Here is a 19051-nt window from a genome sequence, read left to right as displayed (position 1 = left end):
AAGCCACCCTAGGACAGCGATGGGCACAGCTTTGGGAGTACTCGCACATCTCAGCATCCCACGTCTCCCTCTGCTTTCCAAATACTCTCAAAGGATGAGTACGCAAGCAGCTGGAGATGCTCGCTAGCCATTCAGGCATTTTTGGCATAATTGCCACATTAGTCACGGCCTGTTTCACTGCAGCCACTGCACTTAACGTCATTTTTGCAGCTCTTCCTACGTGAGATATTGGGAAAGACGCTGCTTTTGCCATTAAATGTGACTTTCTGGCAAAGCAGCTGAATGAAACTTCAACTCCCAACTGCTCAGACAAGAAGCTTCACTTTATTAACCCACATTTTCTAAGACAACAGTTAGGGTTGTGTTTCTTCACCAGGGAGAGAGGACTTCATGCCTTGCCTCCTGCTGCAGGCAGGCTCTTAGTGGGACAGGCGTCCGGGAGACAACTTCCAAGGAGCTGCACCACCTTTCCAATCCCTCAACAACGACGAGAACCACATGGGAACCCCCGCCCCAAATCCCTCAATCTGGGGTATATTCTCCTACTATTTTCTTCCTTCTCTTCTATAAGGGAGTCCCTTATTTCACAATGTTGTTTTGCCCATCTGAGGTCGTGCCTTGGGGCACGGCAAAGTGAAATTCCTGTGCTACAACAGAAATTAAGAGCTGCAATATGAAATAATAACTAACAAGAGAAACTGTTGTATGGATTTGGACCAGCATCTCTTCTTTGCCTTTGTTTCGGTCACTTGCGCTCCTCTCACACCTTGTATCAACCACAGTGCCAAGCCAACCTCTGCTGAACGGTCCGTAACTACACCAGTATCAGCATCATACCAACAAAGCCACATCTGTACCGGCAGCCCAGAGGCAGAGGGCAGACTGGCCACGCTGACATCTGCTACAAATTCATGGGAGATTCTCCTCTCTACCCACACCTTCCAAAATCCGACCATCCAAGGGAGCCCGTGGCTGAATGTGCCGATGGCTTTGTCCTCGATGCCTTTGCTGGAAGCCCAGGAGGCGGCGCGTGGCCGGGATGCCCGTGGAGCAGCATCCGCCCTAAAACAGCCGACTGATTTCAGGGCGCTCTGCCTTGCAAATCTTGGGAAGGGCCAACTACGCACGAGTGCACACACACACACAAACACAATGTACAAAATATTTATTTAGAACTGCTCGCACAGCATGCTCAGCCGTCGTTTTACCCTGCACACCTCCTGGCAGCGGCGCACTCGGCTCCCAACCCCCTGGATTTATCCACTTGCCTCGAACGGACCGTTCCTTCTCATCGAAGCACAAAACACAACAGTGGAAGGCAACCGAGGCGAGAAATCCATCCTCTCCCCGAGGACCACGGGGCCCGTTTCGGCCCACTTCCCACCAGCAAGCACAGACCTTGGCAGGAGTCGGGGCTGGCCCTGGGCCACCATCCCAGCCCCAGCCGGGAGCCGGGGGAAAGCCGCAGCGCTACTCTGGCAACGCAGTTTCCCTTACTCGGAAAGAAAAGGCACTGAAAAAACAAGGAACGTTTCCCTTTTCCACTTGGAAAATCCTTGTTCAATATCAGTTTGGTGGCTTGGAAGAGTCTTGCTGGCAGCAAAGGGGAGAGGGGGTAAGAAGATGCATTGGTGGTCCTTATGCAAAACACCACTAACTACGCTTTTGGTACTTCCAGCCTTCATTTACTTCAGAGCAGCAGAGCTATAGGCATTCAGGTTTCTTTCCCCACAGTCTTTTGTAAAGCCCCGTCCCGGGAAAAGATTGTCCCGTCCCCATGCCGCAGCGCTACGCACCCATTGTGTCCTCTGCATGGCAGCTTCCAGGGAGCCCTGACCGCTTCTGCACCCACAGACCGAGCCCCACTTAGTGTGGTTATTTTAAAAGAAAAAAAAAACAAACCAAAAATACCCCAAAAAACAAACCCTCAGCAGCATCACAGATTCTTTTTTTTTTTTTTTTTTTTTTTTTTTTTTTAAGTCATTTGCTGGCTCTCTGGCACTTTCTCCTGGATCTCCTCGTACTTGGGCGGAGGAGTCAGCGGCTCTATCGTGATAGGAGCTGTGCTGTTCCCCTGCGCAAGGTTTAGCCTGATGTCCTTCAAGTGCAGCTTCTCTGACTTGATCCTCCGGACCTTCAGCGGCTTCAGCCGCTTGCTCAGGCGCGAGCTGTGCCGGCTGGGCTGCCGCTCCGTGCCGGGCTCCGCGCCGGCGGCTCCCGGCGGCTGGGTGCTTTCATCGAGCCCCGTCAGCGACTCGTAGGAGGGCAGGGAGACGCTGATCCTGTTGCTCCTGTCTGAGTCTCTCGGCTCAGAGTAGCCCGTGTTCATCACCTCCTCGTAGCTGGGGACGTAGTACTGGGAAGACACGTCTTCGTCCTCTTCTTGACTGGAGGGAAAAAAAAAAAAAATCAGGCTGTCAGTAGGGCATCATTTCAGCTTCACTGTGGGTAGGGGATGGAGAAGAGAGAATAAAACCACCCCCTGCCTCAAAATCTTAACAAATTATTTGCCCTTCTACATTATGTACCAGTTCCTTTTTGTTTGACAGAACAGATCACAACCCCACCTATATTCAGACTTGGTTTTACTTCCTTGTGACATAGGTCCGTCTTTGGTCATCGCTTTCTCTGCCCACAAAACCTCTTTTTCTATTGCGCAGCAGAGGTTTCTTCCCCCAGCAGAACGCTGATTTCTCTCCCCCCCCTCCTGATGATCAGTCAGAACACATTTGGAAGGGGCATCACCCCTCTGTCTTTACCATTTGGAGGTCTTTTGGGTTGGGTATCTACCTTGAGCGTTTCTGCAAAGATTCGGCTCTGCAATACATTACCATCTATGCCACAGATACCTGCGCACATGTACTTGGCACTGCTTCTGCATTACGAAGTTACCTTTACAATCTAATAAGGAAAAACAGTTTTCTGGGTGGATCTGCACACAGAGTAATTCTCTGCAGTCACTGATGGCAGCTCTCCCCCGCAGCATTCCCTAGGCAGCAGCCAGCAGAGCCATCGTCTCCTCCTGCCACCTCACACCCCAGGGTGTCCCAATGCCCCCCACCTCTCTCTGCACAGGCACAGCCCGCACCGGGCACCGTGCCGATTCCCCAGGCTGCCGAGATGGCCGGGGACTTCTCCCGCACCCTGGGTTTGTTCAGACCGTGCCTGCTGCGGCAGCAGCCTTTGCTCCGCTCGTTGCGAGTTCCCCGAGCGAACAGGAGAGCCCTGCAAACTTTCACCGGGTCTAAACTCCATTTGCTGCTGCAGCCGCAGCTGAAAGGCTGCTTGCCACCTCTGGCTGCACCCAGCCAGACAGCACGTCCTACATCTCCTGCTCCTCTCCCTCTGCAGCCCCTTCCTTGCCTGGCTCGCAGCAGCGAGCCCGCTATTCTGCGTTAACCATTAACCACCGCCCCCGGCGTTCCCTCGCAGCACGCTGACCGCAGACTGACGGAGCCAGGAGCGACACGTCTCGGCAGCGCTGGCTGGGCCACGGCTCCATCTCGACCCCGGTTTATACACAAACAACGCTCCCTTTCACCTACGGCACCATAAATACAGCTGGAGTCGTTCCTTCCTGATCTGGGAACGTATTCAAACCCTAAACCCCGAGACGCGCTTGCCTTTATTTTAGCACATGCTGCTATCAGCCTTACTCTTCTTGCTCCTGACCTCGCTGAGGAAGGGTAACAGCCCTCGGTTTCATTCCTACGCTCCTTCCCGCTCCCTTTCTCCCCCAAAAGGCTCACCTGTCCTCCTGGTGCGAGGGCTCTGCAGATGCTTGGTGCTGCACGTGAACGATATCTTCGTTTTGCCTCTTCTTGTCCCGGATATTCAAGCAGATGGAGAGCAGCAGCAGCAGCACGCCTGCCCCTACCAACACGTACGCCACCGAGAAGGTCTTGCTCTTCAAAATGCCCCCGGTGCCGCGGTCGGGCTTGCTGCTGTTCCCGGCGTGGGTGGCGGGTTTGTCGGCGGGGCCGAAGCCGGGGACGAGGTTCCAGACGGCCATGATGATGCCGAGGACGAGCATCCCCAGCCCTATCGCCGTCAGGGCGTAGTGCGAGCCGTTGGCCCGAGACTGGGCCATCGCTCCCGCTGCTGGCTGGCCGGCCGGGCTGCCCTCACCTTACAGCATGGCTCGGGTCGGGAGGGGTACAGGCCTGCTACCATGCGTGCGGTCCCCTCCCACGGCAGGCAGCGAGCTCTGGGAAGAGATGGAAAGTGATGGTTAGGGCACGGCGGGAGGCAAAGGCTACGCAGATACCATTTCGCTGGCCGCGATAACATCGTTTTATCCAACTCATGCTGGAAATCTAATTCCCCCGCGCGTCAGGACACAACACGGCAATTGGCAGCAGGATCGTTGCTGGCCGTTCTCATCGTGACCCTTTGCTACTTCCTCAGCCATAATATCCACCAAACTTAGGAAGGAACTGAATTACTAACGTTTGCTAAGGACTTACATTAACCATCCTAGGAGCAGGATAACTGACCTCTTCACAGCACCAGCAAAAATGCCACCCAAAAAAAGTTCACTGCTTATACAAATACTCCCTGCTTTATGGAGCTGCGCTGCCTTAGGCAAACAGCCGCTGACGATGCAAACTAACCAGAAACCGCTCAGAAACAAATCTCTAGCTGTGCAACTTCTCTTTTTTCCCCTGCCCGAGACAGAGCAGGGCTGCCTGCACTGCAATGCCTCCCTGCCTGGAGAAGAGAAAGCAAAACTGCCGCTCTCCCAGCCAAGCCAACCCTGTGCCTTCCCCCGACCGCTGCCGGGGCAAGGGCTGCTGCGAAAGCGAGCCTTCGGTACAGCCCCTGTCTCGCTTCTGGCCAGCGTTCGCCCACCCCGGAGTAACACACGCTGGCAGCGAGTCCCCTGGCTGTGTCCCGCTGACCGCAGCGGGCTCGGGTCCGTCCGAGCACCACCGTTCCCGACCAGCCGGGCCACAGATGGGAACTCCTCCTCTGCCGTCACCTCGAACGTCTGCGTTTTCTGAGTCGCCAGGACCACATGCGCTCGCTTTCCAAAAATAAACACGTGGAACTGCATCTCCTGGCCGCTCACCTCCCTGACCTCGGCTTGCGAAGATGGCAACTGCGAGTGCAACTCCTTCCTGCAAACCGTGGGTGAGTAACTCCGACCCCCGCAACAAAGATCCCCCATCTCCACCCGAACGAGCCTTGCAGCAGCCTCCCAGTTTTACGCATGTGCCAAAACCAGCATGCAGCTGCGCAAACGTGCCAGGGTTTTCTCCTTTCCTCCCCGGCTTCTCGACGTTTGTTTGTGCTAGAAATCGCCCTTGGGTACGCTGCTGCTGCGTGCTGTCTCCATACGCGTCCTCAGCCTTCAGCGCGGCCGTCCTGTTCGATGGTCCCAAGCTTCACAGTTGCTTGTTTAGCTCGAGCGCAAGCCTAGTTCACAGGGTCAAGGGCCAGAATAAACCAGCATTCCCAGAAAACAGACCAGCTCCAGCCGCTTACAGGAAAAGACACGCACGCAAGCCCGGAGAGGAGAGGAGAAAGCCGCAGAGCAACTTCTCCCTCGCAGCCCGCTCGCCGCCTGTGCCCCAGCACCACTTTGGAGGCTGAGGGATGTCCCAGCTCCGGCCCCGCATCGGGGTTGTCGGCATTCGCACGGATCCGGGCAGGGCAAAGTCTTCGCTTCCGCGGTCTGTCCAGGGTTATTGGGCAAACACAAGCTGCCGAGCCCTGCCCTACGGAAGCCGCTGGCAGGCAGGCAGGCAGGGGCAAGCCCGTCATGCCCAGCCCCGCTGGCAGAGCCAGCACCGTCTGCCCCTCGGGGAAGGCATCCCCTGCCCCGCTAACCTGCCCCCGGCTTTAATTCGGTCCTAGCAAGCAGCTGCCGAGGTTGCGGCAAACGCTACACCCAAAAGGTCCTCACCGACATCCCGAGAGCCATCACAGCGCGGCAGCACGTCCTACCCGAGCGCTTCTGAACCTGAGACTGCGGGTCCCAGCAGCGGCCTCTGCCCTCCTACACAAAGTCTTTGCTCCCTGCCTGCCCCTGAGCGCGCTGGGGCAAGCGATGCCTATGTGGAGCACCGTCTACATCCCACACTTCCCAAACAGCCCCCTCTGCTCCGGAGAGCACCTGCAATGCAAACTTGCCACACGCTCGCCACACTGCGTGAGCCCATAAAACCACGCACAAGGCAAACTGCACCATACGTCCTCGTCTTTCGTCCACCCTCTGCTGCATCGGGCCCCGCTCCCAGCCGCACCGGTGATGCCTGAGCCTGCGGCGAGGACCACTGAGGCTCTGATTTATCAGCACCCCCCCTGCTTCTCATTTTCAGTCTGCCAAGCTTTGCTGCATGGGCAGCTGTGGGGTTTTGTCCTTACCTATTTATTCAGATGAGCTCCCATCCCTATGCTATTTGGGAAGGCACTACACAATCGGACATCGGCCAGCCGAGATTTCCCTTGCAAACTGCTGCGACGGCTTTGGGGCAGAAAAATTGCACTGCACACACGGTGGCCACAGAAAACATGCAGGGCTGGTAACATTTACCTGTGGTGCCTAAACCTCCGTGCCTGTTCCCGATCTTTCTGGCTTCCCTTGGGCACCTTGTCCCTGGAAGCAGGCGGGATTTCAGCTGCTACATCATCTCTATGCCTGAAACTTTTACGCAGATCCCTCGCTGTGCTACCCTGCAGCCCTGGCAATCAGATTAAAGCAGGAGACTTGACATACAAGTCTGTCTCTCCATTGAATTAGCTCTTCTTTTGGCTTCCCAGAGCGCACTCCTATCGCTGCTTTAGCAATAACCCCGGTGTCCTGACGTCAGCGGCCAGAGAAGAGAGCTGCTGCTATCTCTGTCTCACATCCAGCATTCCTGGTGCTGTCTGGAGCAGCAGGGGCAGCCCCGGCGAGATGGCCACCGCTCAGCACGGCAAAAGGGTGCCGCAACTTGAGGGTTCAGGGAAGCCTCGAACCAACCACCGACTCGCTCCCAAAAATCTTGCTGTGGCCGGTATCTCCAAGGTGGCATCTGCTGCGGCTGTCCCGAGCGGACTGGTTGGAGCAGCGCACGTACAGCGCCGTACTCCCAGGTCCAGCAACGGAGGAATTCCCTGCTCTGTGGCTGTACCAGTTTAATAATCCTCAAGGGATTTTTCTGCCATGATTTCCCTGTTTACCATAACCGCTCCGCTGCGCTCTCCTACGGTGCAAAGCCCCGAGTGCCTGACCCTTACTCACAGTCCTTAAACCATGTCAGGCGACCCCGTTCTCTTCTTCCCCCCCAGCTTGCCAGCGCCACGGAGCCGCGGCTCCCGTTGGCAACCAAACCCCTCCATCAGGTGGGCGAGTGCTAGCCAAGCGCTCCAGCCCCGCTCCGGCCCCCGCCTGCCCACGTCCCCTTCCCTCCAGCCGCGGCATGGGGTCTTCCCTGCAGCCAGACCCACCTTCGTCCCCATCCCACGCACGCCTGCGGCCCTGCGCTGGCAATGATTTACACCAGGATCTCCGAATCATTAAACTCCACCGGCGCGGCTGCAAAGCCGGGGGGCACCCGCACCTCCTCCGCGCTCGGCCGGGCTTCTCGCACCTCTCACCGGCTCCCTGCAGGCTGCCGGAGCCAAGGGACGCTTTGCAACTTCTCTTAGGACGCTTCTGACTGTTAATTCGGCACGGGAGGGCTCGGGATAAGCCCTTTCTTGAGCACCGCACGCCAACACACCTGGCCGTGCCCCAAAAGCTTTTGGCACGGGGCACGCGGGCGGGCCGGCAGCAGAGAGCACCTTCTCCTCTGTGGGAGACACCAGCCCTCCGCAACAACGGTCCCACCGCGGGGACGCAGACCCCCCGACGGAGTCGGCCCCGGATCGCTCTCCACATCTCGGTACTCTTGGTGAAACGCCAAAACCCCGTCAGGGTGACTCATGAGGAAGCACGACACCCATCGCTGCCCACGGCAGCACCCACGCTCCTCTGCCCTCCGCGACCTTTGGATTTTTCCCGTTTCATGACATCACCTTCCCGCTCATGCTCCAGTGGCGATACCTTTGTCACAGGTTCACGAGAGATGAGTCTGCAGTTCGGGGAACGGGTCAAACCCTGGCACAGTCACAGGGCATGGGATGAGCTCGCTCATACTGAACTCCAGGGCTTCCTCGCTCCCAAGGAGGAGTTGGAGCACGATGCACAGCTCGCGACACGTCCCCTTGGAGCCTGCCTCCGAAAGCCAGTGTGCAACTCCGGCGCCAGTCCAAAAACATGAGACTAATTTTCTAGAAATGTTGGGGGTTTTTTTGGGGGGGGGGGGGGGGGGGGGAAATCTATTCTCCCAACATCCAAAGAGCCCACTGCACATTAGCTTACATCGGATGACCAGAGCCACAGCTCTCCCCCCTTCCCAAGCTGCTCCCAGGGCTGGCGGCGGTTCAGTGCCCACCTCTTCCCAAGTCACGGCCACGAGTTCCCCCGGCTCCTTTCAGCAGCAATCCTCAACACACCGGAGATCAGTTGCTCATGCGTGAGCGTTTCCAGAGAGCTTTATGCCTTCTGGAGGTGGGGGCTGGAAGTCCCAGAGGGTTTGGCCCCGGCCCCGGGTCAGGTGAGATGATCAGAGATGGGGGTAACACTGAACCAGGCTGGGCTTCACCTCCCTGCCGGCCCGAGCTCCAGGGGACAGCTACCTTCATCTTCATGCTTACGCCCAGCCAGCCTTCTCATTAACCACCCTCCCTGCTAATTAGCGACTGCAGCACATCCCCATGAGCTCATTCCCGCAGCGGCAGTAACCTTGCGCGGAGCCCTCGTTACGCAAGGGCTCAACCCAGCAGCAACACAGAACTCCACGTGGAGTCAGACAACCAACAGGTCAGGACTCAGGCAATATTTTCTCTGTTTCGCTGCCCACGTTATACCTGCCCCAGCAGCAGGGACGTTTCTGGCCAGATGCAGCCCAGGGGATGCAAGGAATTCCCCTGCCCCAGCAGGGAAAATGGGGAGAGAAATGCCCAGAGATATCCAGCTGAGCTGGGAAAAGCAGCACTGCTGCCCATCTGGCCAATTCCTGGTCATTCGGACAAATACCCAGCCCATTTTAGAGCATCTCACCAGGGAATACAGAGACCCGGAGGGACAGCCCCATGCAGACTACCAGGACTTTTCCACGTTTTGCTGCTTATGCTTCCTGCCAAGAGCGCACAGGAATGCACCCCACATTCATCACTCTTAGCATTCCCTACAGACATTTTAAGAGCTATTTCACCATCTTTTTTATTTTATTTTTATTTTTTAACACCTCCTCCTCACTCGCACTCTTACAGACAGCACCAGGCGAGCAGCAGCGTTTTCTTAAAACTCTACGCGAGGTGCTCCCCCCTCGTCCGGGTCCGGCGCCAGCCCACCCCAGAGGAGAGCCCAGGGCCCCCAGCCCCGGTGCCGCGGCTTCCTGCAAAACAAGGGCGTCCACGGGAAAGCAAAGGCTGCCCAGCCCACTCCCGGGCTTAGGATGCTGCAATCTGCCCGGCCGGCCGCCCGCCGCGGCCACCGCAACGCCGCTGACGGCTGCAGGACAACAGGGGACGGGGCTCGCAAAACGCCCCATTGGCACAACGCGGCGCCCGGCCCTTCTCCAGCTGATGGCATCTGCCGCCACCACTGCATCCTTTCGAACTCTGGACACAGGTGGGCAATCAAGTCGCCACCGGTTTAAAGAGCGGGCACAGATCACACAAGCCACAGCAACCGTATCCCCCGAGCCTTAACTGTCACTACGCGGCAGCCGGCCATTAGCTTGAACTTTGCCGTCCACATATGGGATACTGCCTTCCAGACTCTTCCTCTCCTCGTTATTTCATTACGGCCATCAGAGCAGTGCTTGCTGCAAACCACTAATGGACTCGGACAAAGAGTCCTTTTAAATTTATATTTAAGGGCATCGCCATTTATTCCCGGGGATAATGTTGCCACAGCTACCCGAGACCAGTGCCGGCACAAACTCACAGCAACGCCGGAGGTCGGCGAGCCCGCGCCGTGTCCCCAGCCCGCTGTGTGAGCAGCGTCCCGTGGCTTTTCCCGAGCCCGGCTCACACCTGTAGCTGGTGCCAGGCAAACACCTCCCGGCCAGGCTCTGCTGAGCCAGAGACGGGGCTTTGGGGCATTTGCCTCTCTTCGGGCTAGACAAGGGAGTCGAACTGCCAGCCCAACCCTGTGCGCCCAGGCCTGGGAAAGCACGCCAGCCTGGGAAAATCCCAGCGCTTTGACTTTGTCTCCTTCCTGCTTTCCTTCTGACTCCACTTTGCACGTTTGGGTTTTGTTTGGTTTGGTTTTGTTTTTCCCCCAGTTTTCCAAATCTGCTGTTTCCTGCCGGAGATAAAGCCGTTCCTCCCAGCAGCCTGCGCATGGTTTTTAGTCTGTGACCTCGCGCCGTCCCCCGTGCCGGAAAACGCACTCTCCTCCAGAGCCTTTCAGCGCTTGTAGACATTATCCTTCTGCCCTTCTGATGTCTTCCAAAGCCAAATCTGGCATTCCCACTGCCTCAGAGCACTTCCCAGCCCTCCCAGAGCACTCCAGGCAGCTCCTGTCACACCACGGGAGCCCCCGGAGCCTTATCTTCCCTCCCCAGTGCTCCCCCTCGCTACGAGCCACTAATCCAGCACACTGCACTGCCATCGGCCTCACCAGTGCCACCTTCCTCATCCTCAGCCTGGATTTTCAGCAACATCCTTCATGTCGCTGCCCCCCGACGCAGCATCGCCTCGCCCCCGCACTTTTCAAACACCTTTCTCCCACAAGCGAGACCCACAAACAAAACCCGCTGCAGACGGCAGAGAGGAGCCAACAGGGCAAAAAGGGAGAGACGGGCGATGCAGGGGGAGGGATGGAGCCAGCCAGGCACAAAGCAACAGTGTTCAGCGAGGCCGGCACAGGTATTTTGATAGGGATGGAGGTTTGCCGGGGGATTATGTCGCTGCACGCTACTTGCACAGCTCACGCAGGATAGTCAGCTGCTTCGGCAGAGCCTCGACAGCAGTTTCTGCCTAATAACTACATTGGGAACAAGAAACACATTGAGCGGCGTTCGGGAGACAGACACGTACCTGGGCTGCCGGAGGGATCCCTCCTCCTGGGCTCTGGCTGGGAGGCGGGCAGACAGCTCTGCCTGGCCCTGGCCTCCCAGGATCTCCACGGGAGCGCGGCTGTGGGCAGTGTGTTACGGCACCGCCGCGGCGCTGAGCGTCACCAACACTCGGCTATCTTCAGGGTACAGACGGCCAAACATTCCTCCTTCCCCAGGCGCTTCCCGAGAATTTTCCCACCCGTGTAATTACCCACAGATAAAATCAAAGGCATCTCACATAATTCCGTGTCATTTCGGTGGAGGGCTGGGTTCACCAGCCCCACACCCATGCATTCCTCATTGCCACCTGGGAGGTTGGTTTTCCCTTCTGGCTGTCATGCCAAGACATCCAGGGCCTTGGATGGCTGCAGGACGCTCAGCTACATCGTAGAGGGATGCAATGCTGCTGCATCCCACCAAGCAACGGCCAAGGTCTGCACCAGAGGAGCTTTTAAGGAGCACCAGTAGCTAAAGCCCATTAGCTGAAAGCACATGTCCTGGTGCAGCTTCATCTCACCCAGGCTCCCTCCACCACGCGAAGCCGAGCACAGTCCGTCTCACTCGGGACGTTGCTCACAGAACTGCTGATTTCTGCTCACACGGCCATGCTTCCCAACAAACCCAGCTACGCCGGGCTCAGAGACACTCGTCCCCACCCCATCACCTCCAAAAAGCAAACACCAATGTCTTTGCAGACAACTGCTTTGGGACACGCTGCTGACGGCCGGCGCTGCTCCCCCAGACCCAGGGAGCTTCCGCAGGGCACGGGCGACCCACGACACGGGGGTCCCTCGCACGCAACCTCCGCAGCAGCCGGGCACCTCAACCTACTTCTGTTGCACCCGGCGCTGGGTGCACTGCCATTCCTGAGACAGCCCGTTTTTTAAGTCAACAAGGGGAAGATGCACACTGGGATTGCACCCGACACACACACAAATGGGCAGAGCTGGCTTAGAGGAGAAAAAAACACCCAGGCAAAGCTGTCAGCAATAAAGTCAATAAACCTACCCCCCCCAGCAGTTACGAGTCCCGACACGGGGCTGTGACAGAGACCAAGCTTAGCACTGGTGGAGCGGGGCCGGCAGGCTTCGTTCCCTCCCAGCCGCCGGCACCGGGCTACCGAAACTCGCAGCCACTGAGAAACACCCACCTGACAGGCTTTCCTACCTGACCTTGCCTTCCAACCTAAGGATAATGCTGTCCTTCCCTTGCCCCTTAAGCTAACGCAGAAATTAATCATCGCAGCGAGCGGAGATAGGAGCTTCCTAAAATAATTGCGCCTGTCACAGGCCGTATCCCAAAACCACGGCGCAGGAGGGTGCGTGCCGACCCGGCACACACCTAGAGTGACTAACCGCACACGCCGGGGGCCACGGCCGCACCGGCTGCAAAATCCCCACTGCTGCTGCTTGACTTGCTTTCACGGTGGGATTTCTTTCTTAAACTAACACTTGGGAGACGTTTGCAGATTTGCCGGAGCCCTTCAAAGCCCCAAGCCGCTCTTTTTTTTTTGCGGTAACGGCACGATAAGAAAAACCAAAACCCCACTGACCGGCGTTCAGTTCACAAACCACCCGGCATGGACCTGCCTGGCACAGGTTTCCTTCTCTTTCTCTTTGTTTGCTTTCCAGACAGACTCGCCCACACGCCGTCCCTTGCACCTTTCTGGGGCCTGACCTCTTCGAGCAACGGGCTGGCGATACGCGACTCCCCCCGCCACGCTGCCATCCGTGGGAACCGGCCGCAAAGGCGCTGGTGGGTTTGGCGTGGGGCTCGTCTCGCGCCCTCCCCTCCTCCCCACGCTGATGTTGCTGCAGCTCATCCTTCCCCAAATGACAGCTACTCTTACGAAGGCCGCCCCGATACCCGCGGGGGCTGCCGAGGTGCCCCAAGCCCACGTGTCACCAACGGGTGACCCCCCCCCCCCCGACACCGCCACTCCCCAAACCCCTGACACCCCAACCCACTAGTGCCCGCTGGCCCACGCCCCGCTTTGGGGATGTTTCCCTCCCCACGGCTGCTTTCACCTTTATGAGCTCGCCCGGGGGGTCCCTGGCTCCCACGGGCCAGGCTCAGAGACCCCCGTGGGCCCCCCCACACCAGGCGGATCCCAGCCCTGACAAGCTGCCCCGGTGCTAGGGCGGGGGGGGGGGGGGTGCGAAAACCCCACCGGGGTCCCAACCCAGCCTGGTCCCGGGCCTGCCCCTTGTCCCGGGCACGGAGCCGGTCCCGGTCCCTTCCCGGGGCAGGGGGTCCGCCGCCCCCGGGCCCAGCCCGGCCCCACGTACCTCCTTCCCGGCTGCGGCGGGTCCCTGCCGGCCCGGCCCGGCCCGGCCCTGCCCTCCCGGGGCGGCGCTTGCAGCAGAGCCCGGCCCCGGCGGCGGGGCGGCCCGGCGGGGCAGCGCTGCCCGGCTCCGGCCCACCCGCAGCGGGAAGGGCCGCTGGAAAGCGGGAGGCTGGAGAGGGGCGGGAGCAAGGAGACGCCTCAAAACGGCCGAGAACCCCGGGCCGGGCAGGCAGGCAAGGCTCCGGGGTGCCGGCAGGCTCTCCTTCCCCTCCGCAAGCACTTCCAGCCGCACATCTGCCCCGGCTGCGGGCAATTAACAGAGCACACACCGCCGTGCAGCCCCCGACCCGAGAGGAGGCAGGGGGGGATTTGCTGTCCTGGAGGCTCTTGACATCGTGTTAAGCCTGGCTGGGCTGATCCTGACCATCACTGACACGCTCTCCTCCAGCCCTATTCCGGAGCTGTGGTTTCTTGTGGTATTTTCTAAAAGTTCTCAGAAAGCCTGGGCGGGGGAGGGGGTTAGGGGGGAACTGCACAGGCTGAGTTTGGTTCCCCTTCTCCAGAAGGTCTGCGCTTCCAGCAAGAACGAGCTCAGTCAGGAAAGGGATATGCTATGGTGGCAACCAAGTAAAATCTGTTCCTTTTCCCACCCTAGTTGTGCACCCAAGCGTGAAGGGGATGGAGTGCCAGCTTCCCGGGGGTCCCTGCAGCCCGGAGGCTGGTCCTGCAGCACCTATTTCCTGCAGTTCTACAGTCCATCACCCAATAGATAAAAATCATATGTTTTCCCACGCCTGGTCCCAGGCGGAATAGGGACCAGGCTGGGGCTGCGGGTTGTGTCACACCCACTCCAAGCAGGGTCCGCACAGTGCTCCAAGCATCACAGCCCCCACCTCTAGTTTAAAAACCAGCTTGTGAGGGAAAACCAGCTCGTACCGATGAGGAGAGCCTTTCCTCAAACGAGCGGTTCCGAGCACTGTTTGCAGAAAGCCCCGTTTTGAGGAACCACAACCGCTCGGGCTCATCGCTCCGTTCAACAAGGCAGAGCCAACATCCCCACAAAGCCAGGCTTGTGTTCACAACAAGCCCTGGAAAGCGCTTTTACCATGCTGCCCTCTGTAAACGCTCCCAGTTAACCATCCGCTCACCGGGAAGAGCCATTCCCGGGTATGGCCCTCAGCCAGGCTGCTGGCCACATGCCTTGGCCTCATAGCCAGACGGTCCCGTGGTTTCCAGGCTGAACCGCAGGGACCGACCCACCAGGCTCCTGCCCCCAATTTGGTAGGAGGTTACTAACGAACAATTAACAGCTGCAGTTACGCACGGGGTCATGGGCTGCTCCGGGGTGTGGAAGCGGGGAACCTCTGCATGTTGCTGTGCCTATCTATGAAGATGCGACTAAACAATCTTTCCGCGCAATATATATACAATAATTACAAAGTTTGGAGCATGCTCCCTAAGCAGTGGCACAGTGGGGGCAGCTAGAGGCTGGGCATCGGTTTTGGCAAACCCCATCACAATTAATGCCGTGTCCCACGACACCTCTCCCCGGCTGCCATCCCAGCGGCAACCGGGACGTGTTTGTCCAGGCCTTTCTCCCACCCAGCCTTAATACTAAACACCCCCAAAGACTCAAATTCTGTTGGAGACGACACTCAGGGTGGGTTTTTCCCAACCACGAGTGAAAAAGCAGCATTGCTACACTTGCTGGACCAGCCACTGTAGTTTTCTGTCCCTTAAGCCCTGCAAGTCCTTGCGAAGGGAAAAGCCATCACGAACCCAACATAGCTTGTCACGTCCCCTCTTGTGAATCAGCGTGCCGCAGCCCTGTCTCGGGGGCACTGGTGCTCAGGATGCCAGGTGGAACCCCCCATTTCCCTGCATCTCTCCATACCAGCACAATCCCGCACGGTGCCCGTGGTATTTTCCACTGACTCACCTGCGCCGGCTCCTCCTCCCAGTGCACAGCAGCGCTGCCCTTTCCCGCTCACGATAGCTTTCTTCTCTAATCAAAGGCCAATTTCGAGAGCCATACTATAAAAAAAAAAAAAATTATTAAATATATCTGCGTACGGATTTTTTTCCCTTGTACGGATTATTTAATGCATTTTCAGGCTTTGCCACCCTGCTGAGGCAAATTGCCCCCGCTCCCTCCCCTCCCCGCAGCACCTTCCTGCATCAAACACAAACCTGTCGTCGTCTCCAGCAGCTCTGGTAGTTGGTAGCTATAGCAGGGAATTGTTTTCTCTGCAGGTTAGCTGCGAGAAAGCAGGGGGAAAATGCACTTTACGCGGTGACTGTCACTGATCCTGCGCGGGGAGAGCCCAGCCCGAACCGGAGCCAGGTCACCCCCCCCGCAGAGGGGCCCTAGAGACCACGAGCACAGAGGGCACATTCATAAAGCGGCTCCTCGTGTTCCCACTGTCCCGCTCCGCAGAGCTGAGTATCGGCCAGAAACCGCCTTTTCTGTAGCAGCGGGGCCAGGCGAGCCGGAGGTGGCTGCACATGTCCGTGTTGGCACGCTCGAGCCATTTCAGCTCTTCCTTCGCTCAGTTGTTGCCTTTGGAGCAGATTTCTTTCTCCTCTCCCCTCGCGATGCTGACTCAGACTGGTTTGCCCATCCTTAAATTAAGGGGCCTTGCTCACATCCCTTGAAGGGCAGAGCCTGGATGGCTGCTAATGGGCCTGCCTTCTCTGCCGTGCCCTTTGCTGCGGGCTAATGCATTTGCATCCATTTCTTAGCGTCATTTGCCTTCCTAGCTGTAACAGCTGTCCTGGCGTGGGTATTTATCTACGGGCAGCTCAAATCCTCCCCTTGCAAACACTTGCTGCCCAATTTGGGGCAGGCTGGTACCTCTCTGGGGTGTTTATCCAGCCAAGTATGTGGGATAAAGCCTTTACTTGTACAGAACACCAAGGAGAAACAGAAACCCCAACGGGAGGCATCAGCAGGCAACAAAAGGGCCTTTCAGAGAGGCATTTGATGCTCTGGTACTTGCAGAGATGCCAGGGACTCATGTTACCCTACGTTAGTGGCAGAAATTGCTCACCAGCAGTTTTCCCCTGATTTTTTCCTGCTCAAAGGAAGCTGCTCAACACGTACGTTAAAATCGCCACTGCAATGCCCAGCCGCATGCCAGGATTCCTCCAAACCTTTCCAACAGCGAGCCAAAACCACTGCTCCGGGTGACACGCCATCCCCAGATACCTGCAGCCGGATGGCTTGTCCTGAAAGAGGAAAAGCCCAACCATTTGAGTCAAATCATCAGAACCACCAGACTGCATATCTATGAGAACAGAGAATTATTCTTTACAGTTAACTAACACCAGAAGTATAACACATCTGGGGCTGGGGAGGATGCTCAGGTTTCTACTCCCTCCATCTCCCTGCTCCTACAGCCCCCAAGCTGCCCCTTCCCTTGACAGCACAGCCTTTCAGGAGGGGGGAGGTTTGATTTCCCCCTCCCGGGCTGGGGGACAGTCTTGTCCCGGGCACTTGCACCCCCTCCAGGAGAGGCAGATCGCCAGCAGCTGGCAGCGGGGAAGGTGAATTTCTGCCCACGGCCCGCAAAGCTACACCAGCAACCAGCCCAGGAAAGCAAAATAGGAGATCCTGGGGCAGCCTGAGCACTAATTAAATGATCCTTCCCTGGCTGTGCTAATTAACCACTGCCCCATTGCCCAGCGCGGCAGCAAAAGCCCCCGATGTGCAGCACACAAACCTGCCCTCGGGAGCCGCATCCAGCCCCTTCCCCAGCACCGCCAACCAAAGCGCCCGGCTCCTCGCTCGCCACGGCTGCCAGCGCGTGGGGAAACATGAGCGCAATATTTGCCAGGCACACCATCTGCCTGGGGGAGCAGCCATGCCGCAGCCATCTGCACCGGCAAGCCGGCTTCGGCGGCCGTGCCGCGGCCACCCGCTCCCAGCCGGAGTCTGGTCCCGAATTCCTGGTCCCCTGCTCCAGCCTGGGCTAGTTTTCTCAACATTAACTGCAGGGATATGGAGCACGGCAGAGGCCTGGCTTTGCCCCTGGGATGAAAGTCCATCCCAGCCTGCTCCTTGATGGACTCCCTCAGATCCCAGTTCCCAGCCCACATGCACTGGTCTATAACTGGTATCTCTCTCCCCCGTGCTTTGGTATCTATACCCCGATTTAGAGAGCCCCTGCCAAGGCTGCGAGCTGGGAACCTGCCATGCAAGCGGAAAAACTGAGGAAAAGCAGCAGCCTGGGAGGCTTTTCCGCATGCTCCTTCTTGGCGCAATCCTCGGTGGCAGGATGCGACCTGCCGGCATCTCCCCGGCGAGGCGAGGAGCCTGCGCTGCCCTTCACGCCGGGACTGCGCTTCCGAGGCGGTGCGGGCAGCCGGTGTCCCCGGGGGCTGCCGGGACGTGGCGTAGAGGACGGCGGTTCCAGTACAACCAGTCTAACCGCCGCGCCACGTCGCTGTCTGCCATTTCAAGCACACGCACGTCTGCAACCTGGAAAACTGCATAAGTAAAGCTGCTGTTATTAATAATAAGTAACCTGCAGCTTCCTCCCGGCGCGGTTTGGGGGCTGCTGCATCTCACCGGTGATGCTCTGGCTTAGCCGTGCCTTGCCGAAGCGCAGCTTGGCTGGGCAGGAGAACCCCGCCGTCGCTGCCGGTGTGACATGATAGAGAGGGTTGAGGAAATTCTTCATTTTCCTTGGGGCTTCTGTGTCCTGGGTTGCACCATCGGGAAGCGAGTGGCTTGATCAGGACAAGGGAGGGCTTGGGAATATGAGATCCAGGGATTGAGGATAACAGGGCTGGAAGAGGAGAGCTATGGTGGTGTCGTGCGGCTAGATATTTAAAAGAGCTGAGCAGAGGTTGAACGTAGCTTTGCAGAATTAGGAACAGATGGCGAGTGATGGCTTGTGCTGAGAATGGGAAAATGCTGGGAAATCACTCACCAGCGGTGATAAAACTCCAAGGAAATCTTATTACCTGGATACGGAGCCCGATAGCAGCTCCAGTATCCCAGTCGGATGGAGCGGAGCAACTCAGTCTGTGCCGCTGCCAGTGCTTGTGGCTGCATCAGGTTGGGGCAGCGGGAAGCCGAGGACCGGGGCTGATGTGGGGGACAGTTGCAGGGACAACACTCGCTCGACAGAGCGGGATGTCCCAAAGGCCCCACGGGATGCCAGCAGCGAGGGATGCTTTCGGGCACTGCCACATCCCCTGGGCTGCGCAGGCGAGGACTCGGAAAGGCGTTTCCAACATTGGCTTCGTACACACAAAGCAGCAAAAGTAAAAGACACCTTCAAGGGAAACGCTGAAAATGGGTGCATAAACGACAGGGATGTTTCCAAATTTTCAGCGATCCCAAGCAATAAACCAGCAGCCTCCACGGCGGCCCTTGACACCAGCATTAGGGGAGATGCCACCATTCACGGCCCCCATCACCCACAGTCTGCAATCTACCATGTCTCAAAACCCACCACCCAACCCGATGATTTATTCAGCTATTTAGTGTATACAGGTTTAGCTCTTTAATGCAAAAAATACAGTCCAGGGAGGTGAGAGCACGCACCTAAAGCGATGGGGTGAGTCAGCACCCGAGCTGGAAACCTCCCCAGGACTCAGCCCTGCTTCCCTGCTGCAACCACTGAGACCCGCTCCCCATCTACAGGTTATTAGTGCA

The 19051-nt window shown here is 57.8% G+C and overlaps 1 protein-coding gene across 4 annotated transcripts; it reads right to left on the bottom strand.

The window, feature by feature from the left end:
• Positions 1 to 1150: 1150 nt before the first annotated feature.
• TMEM51 (transmembrane protein 51) lies at positions 1151 to 16154 on the bottom strand. 4 transcript variants are annotated; one of them, XM_052793284.1, is made up of 4 exons: positions 15577 to 16154; positions 15326 to 15420; positions 3750 to 4207; positions 1151 to 2387 (listed from the first exon to the last, which is right to left on the bottom strand). In XM_052793284.1, exons 3-4 carry the CDS (start codon positions 4088 to 4090, stop codon positions 1976 to 1978), a joined length of 753 nt encoding a protein of 250 aa, XP_052649244.1. In that variant the 5' UTR covers positions 4091 to 4207; positions 15326 to 15420; positions 15577 to 16154; the 3' UTR covers positions 1151 to 1975. The 4 variants fall into 4 exon arrangements, with proteins under 4 accessions (XP_052649244.1, XP_052649247.1, XP_052649248.1 ...); XM_052793287.1 differs by lacking the exons at positions 15326 to 15420; positions 15577 to 16154 and adding an exon at positions 13388 to 13447; XM_052793288.1 differs by lacking the exons at positions 15326 to 15420; positions 15577 to 16154 and adding an exon at positions 13384 to 13428 and having other exon boundaries at positions 3750 to 4205.
• Between the last annotated feature and the right edge of the window lie 2897 nt (positions 16155 to 19051).

This window comes from Harpia harpyja, chromosome 7, assembly GCF_026419915.1.
Source record: "Harpia harpyja isolate bHarHar1 chromosome 7, bHarHar1 primary haplotype, whole genome shotgun sequence".
NCBI lineage: Eukaryota > Metazoa > Chordata > Aves > Accipitriformes > Accipitridae > Harpia > Harpia harpyja.
This window is presented reverse-complemented; position numbering and strand designations above follow the sequence as displayed.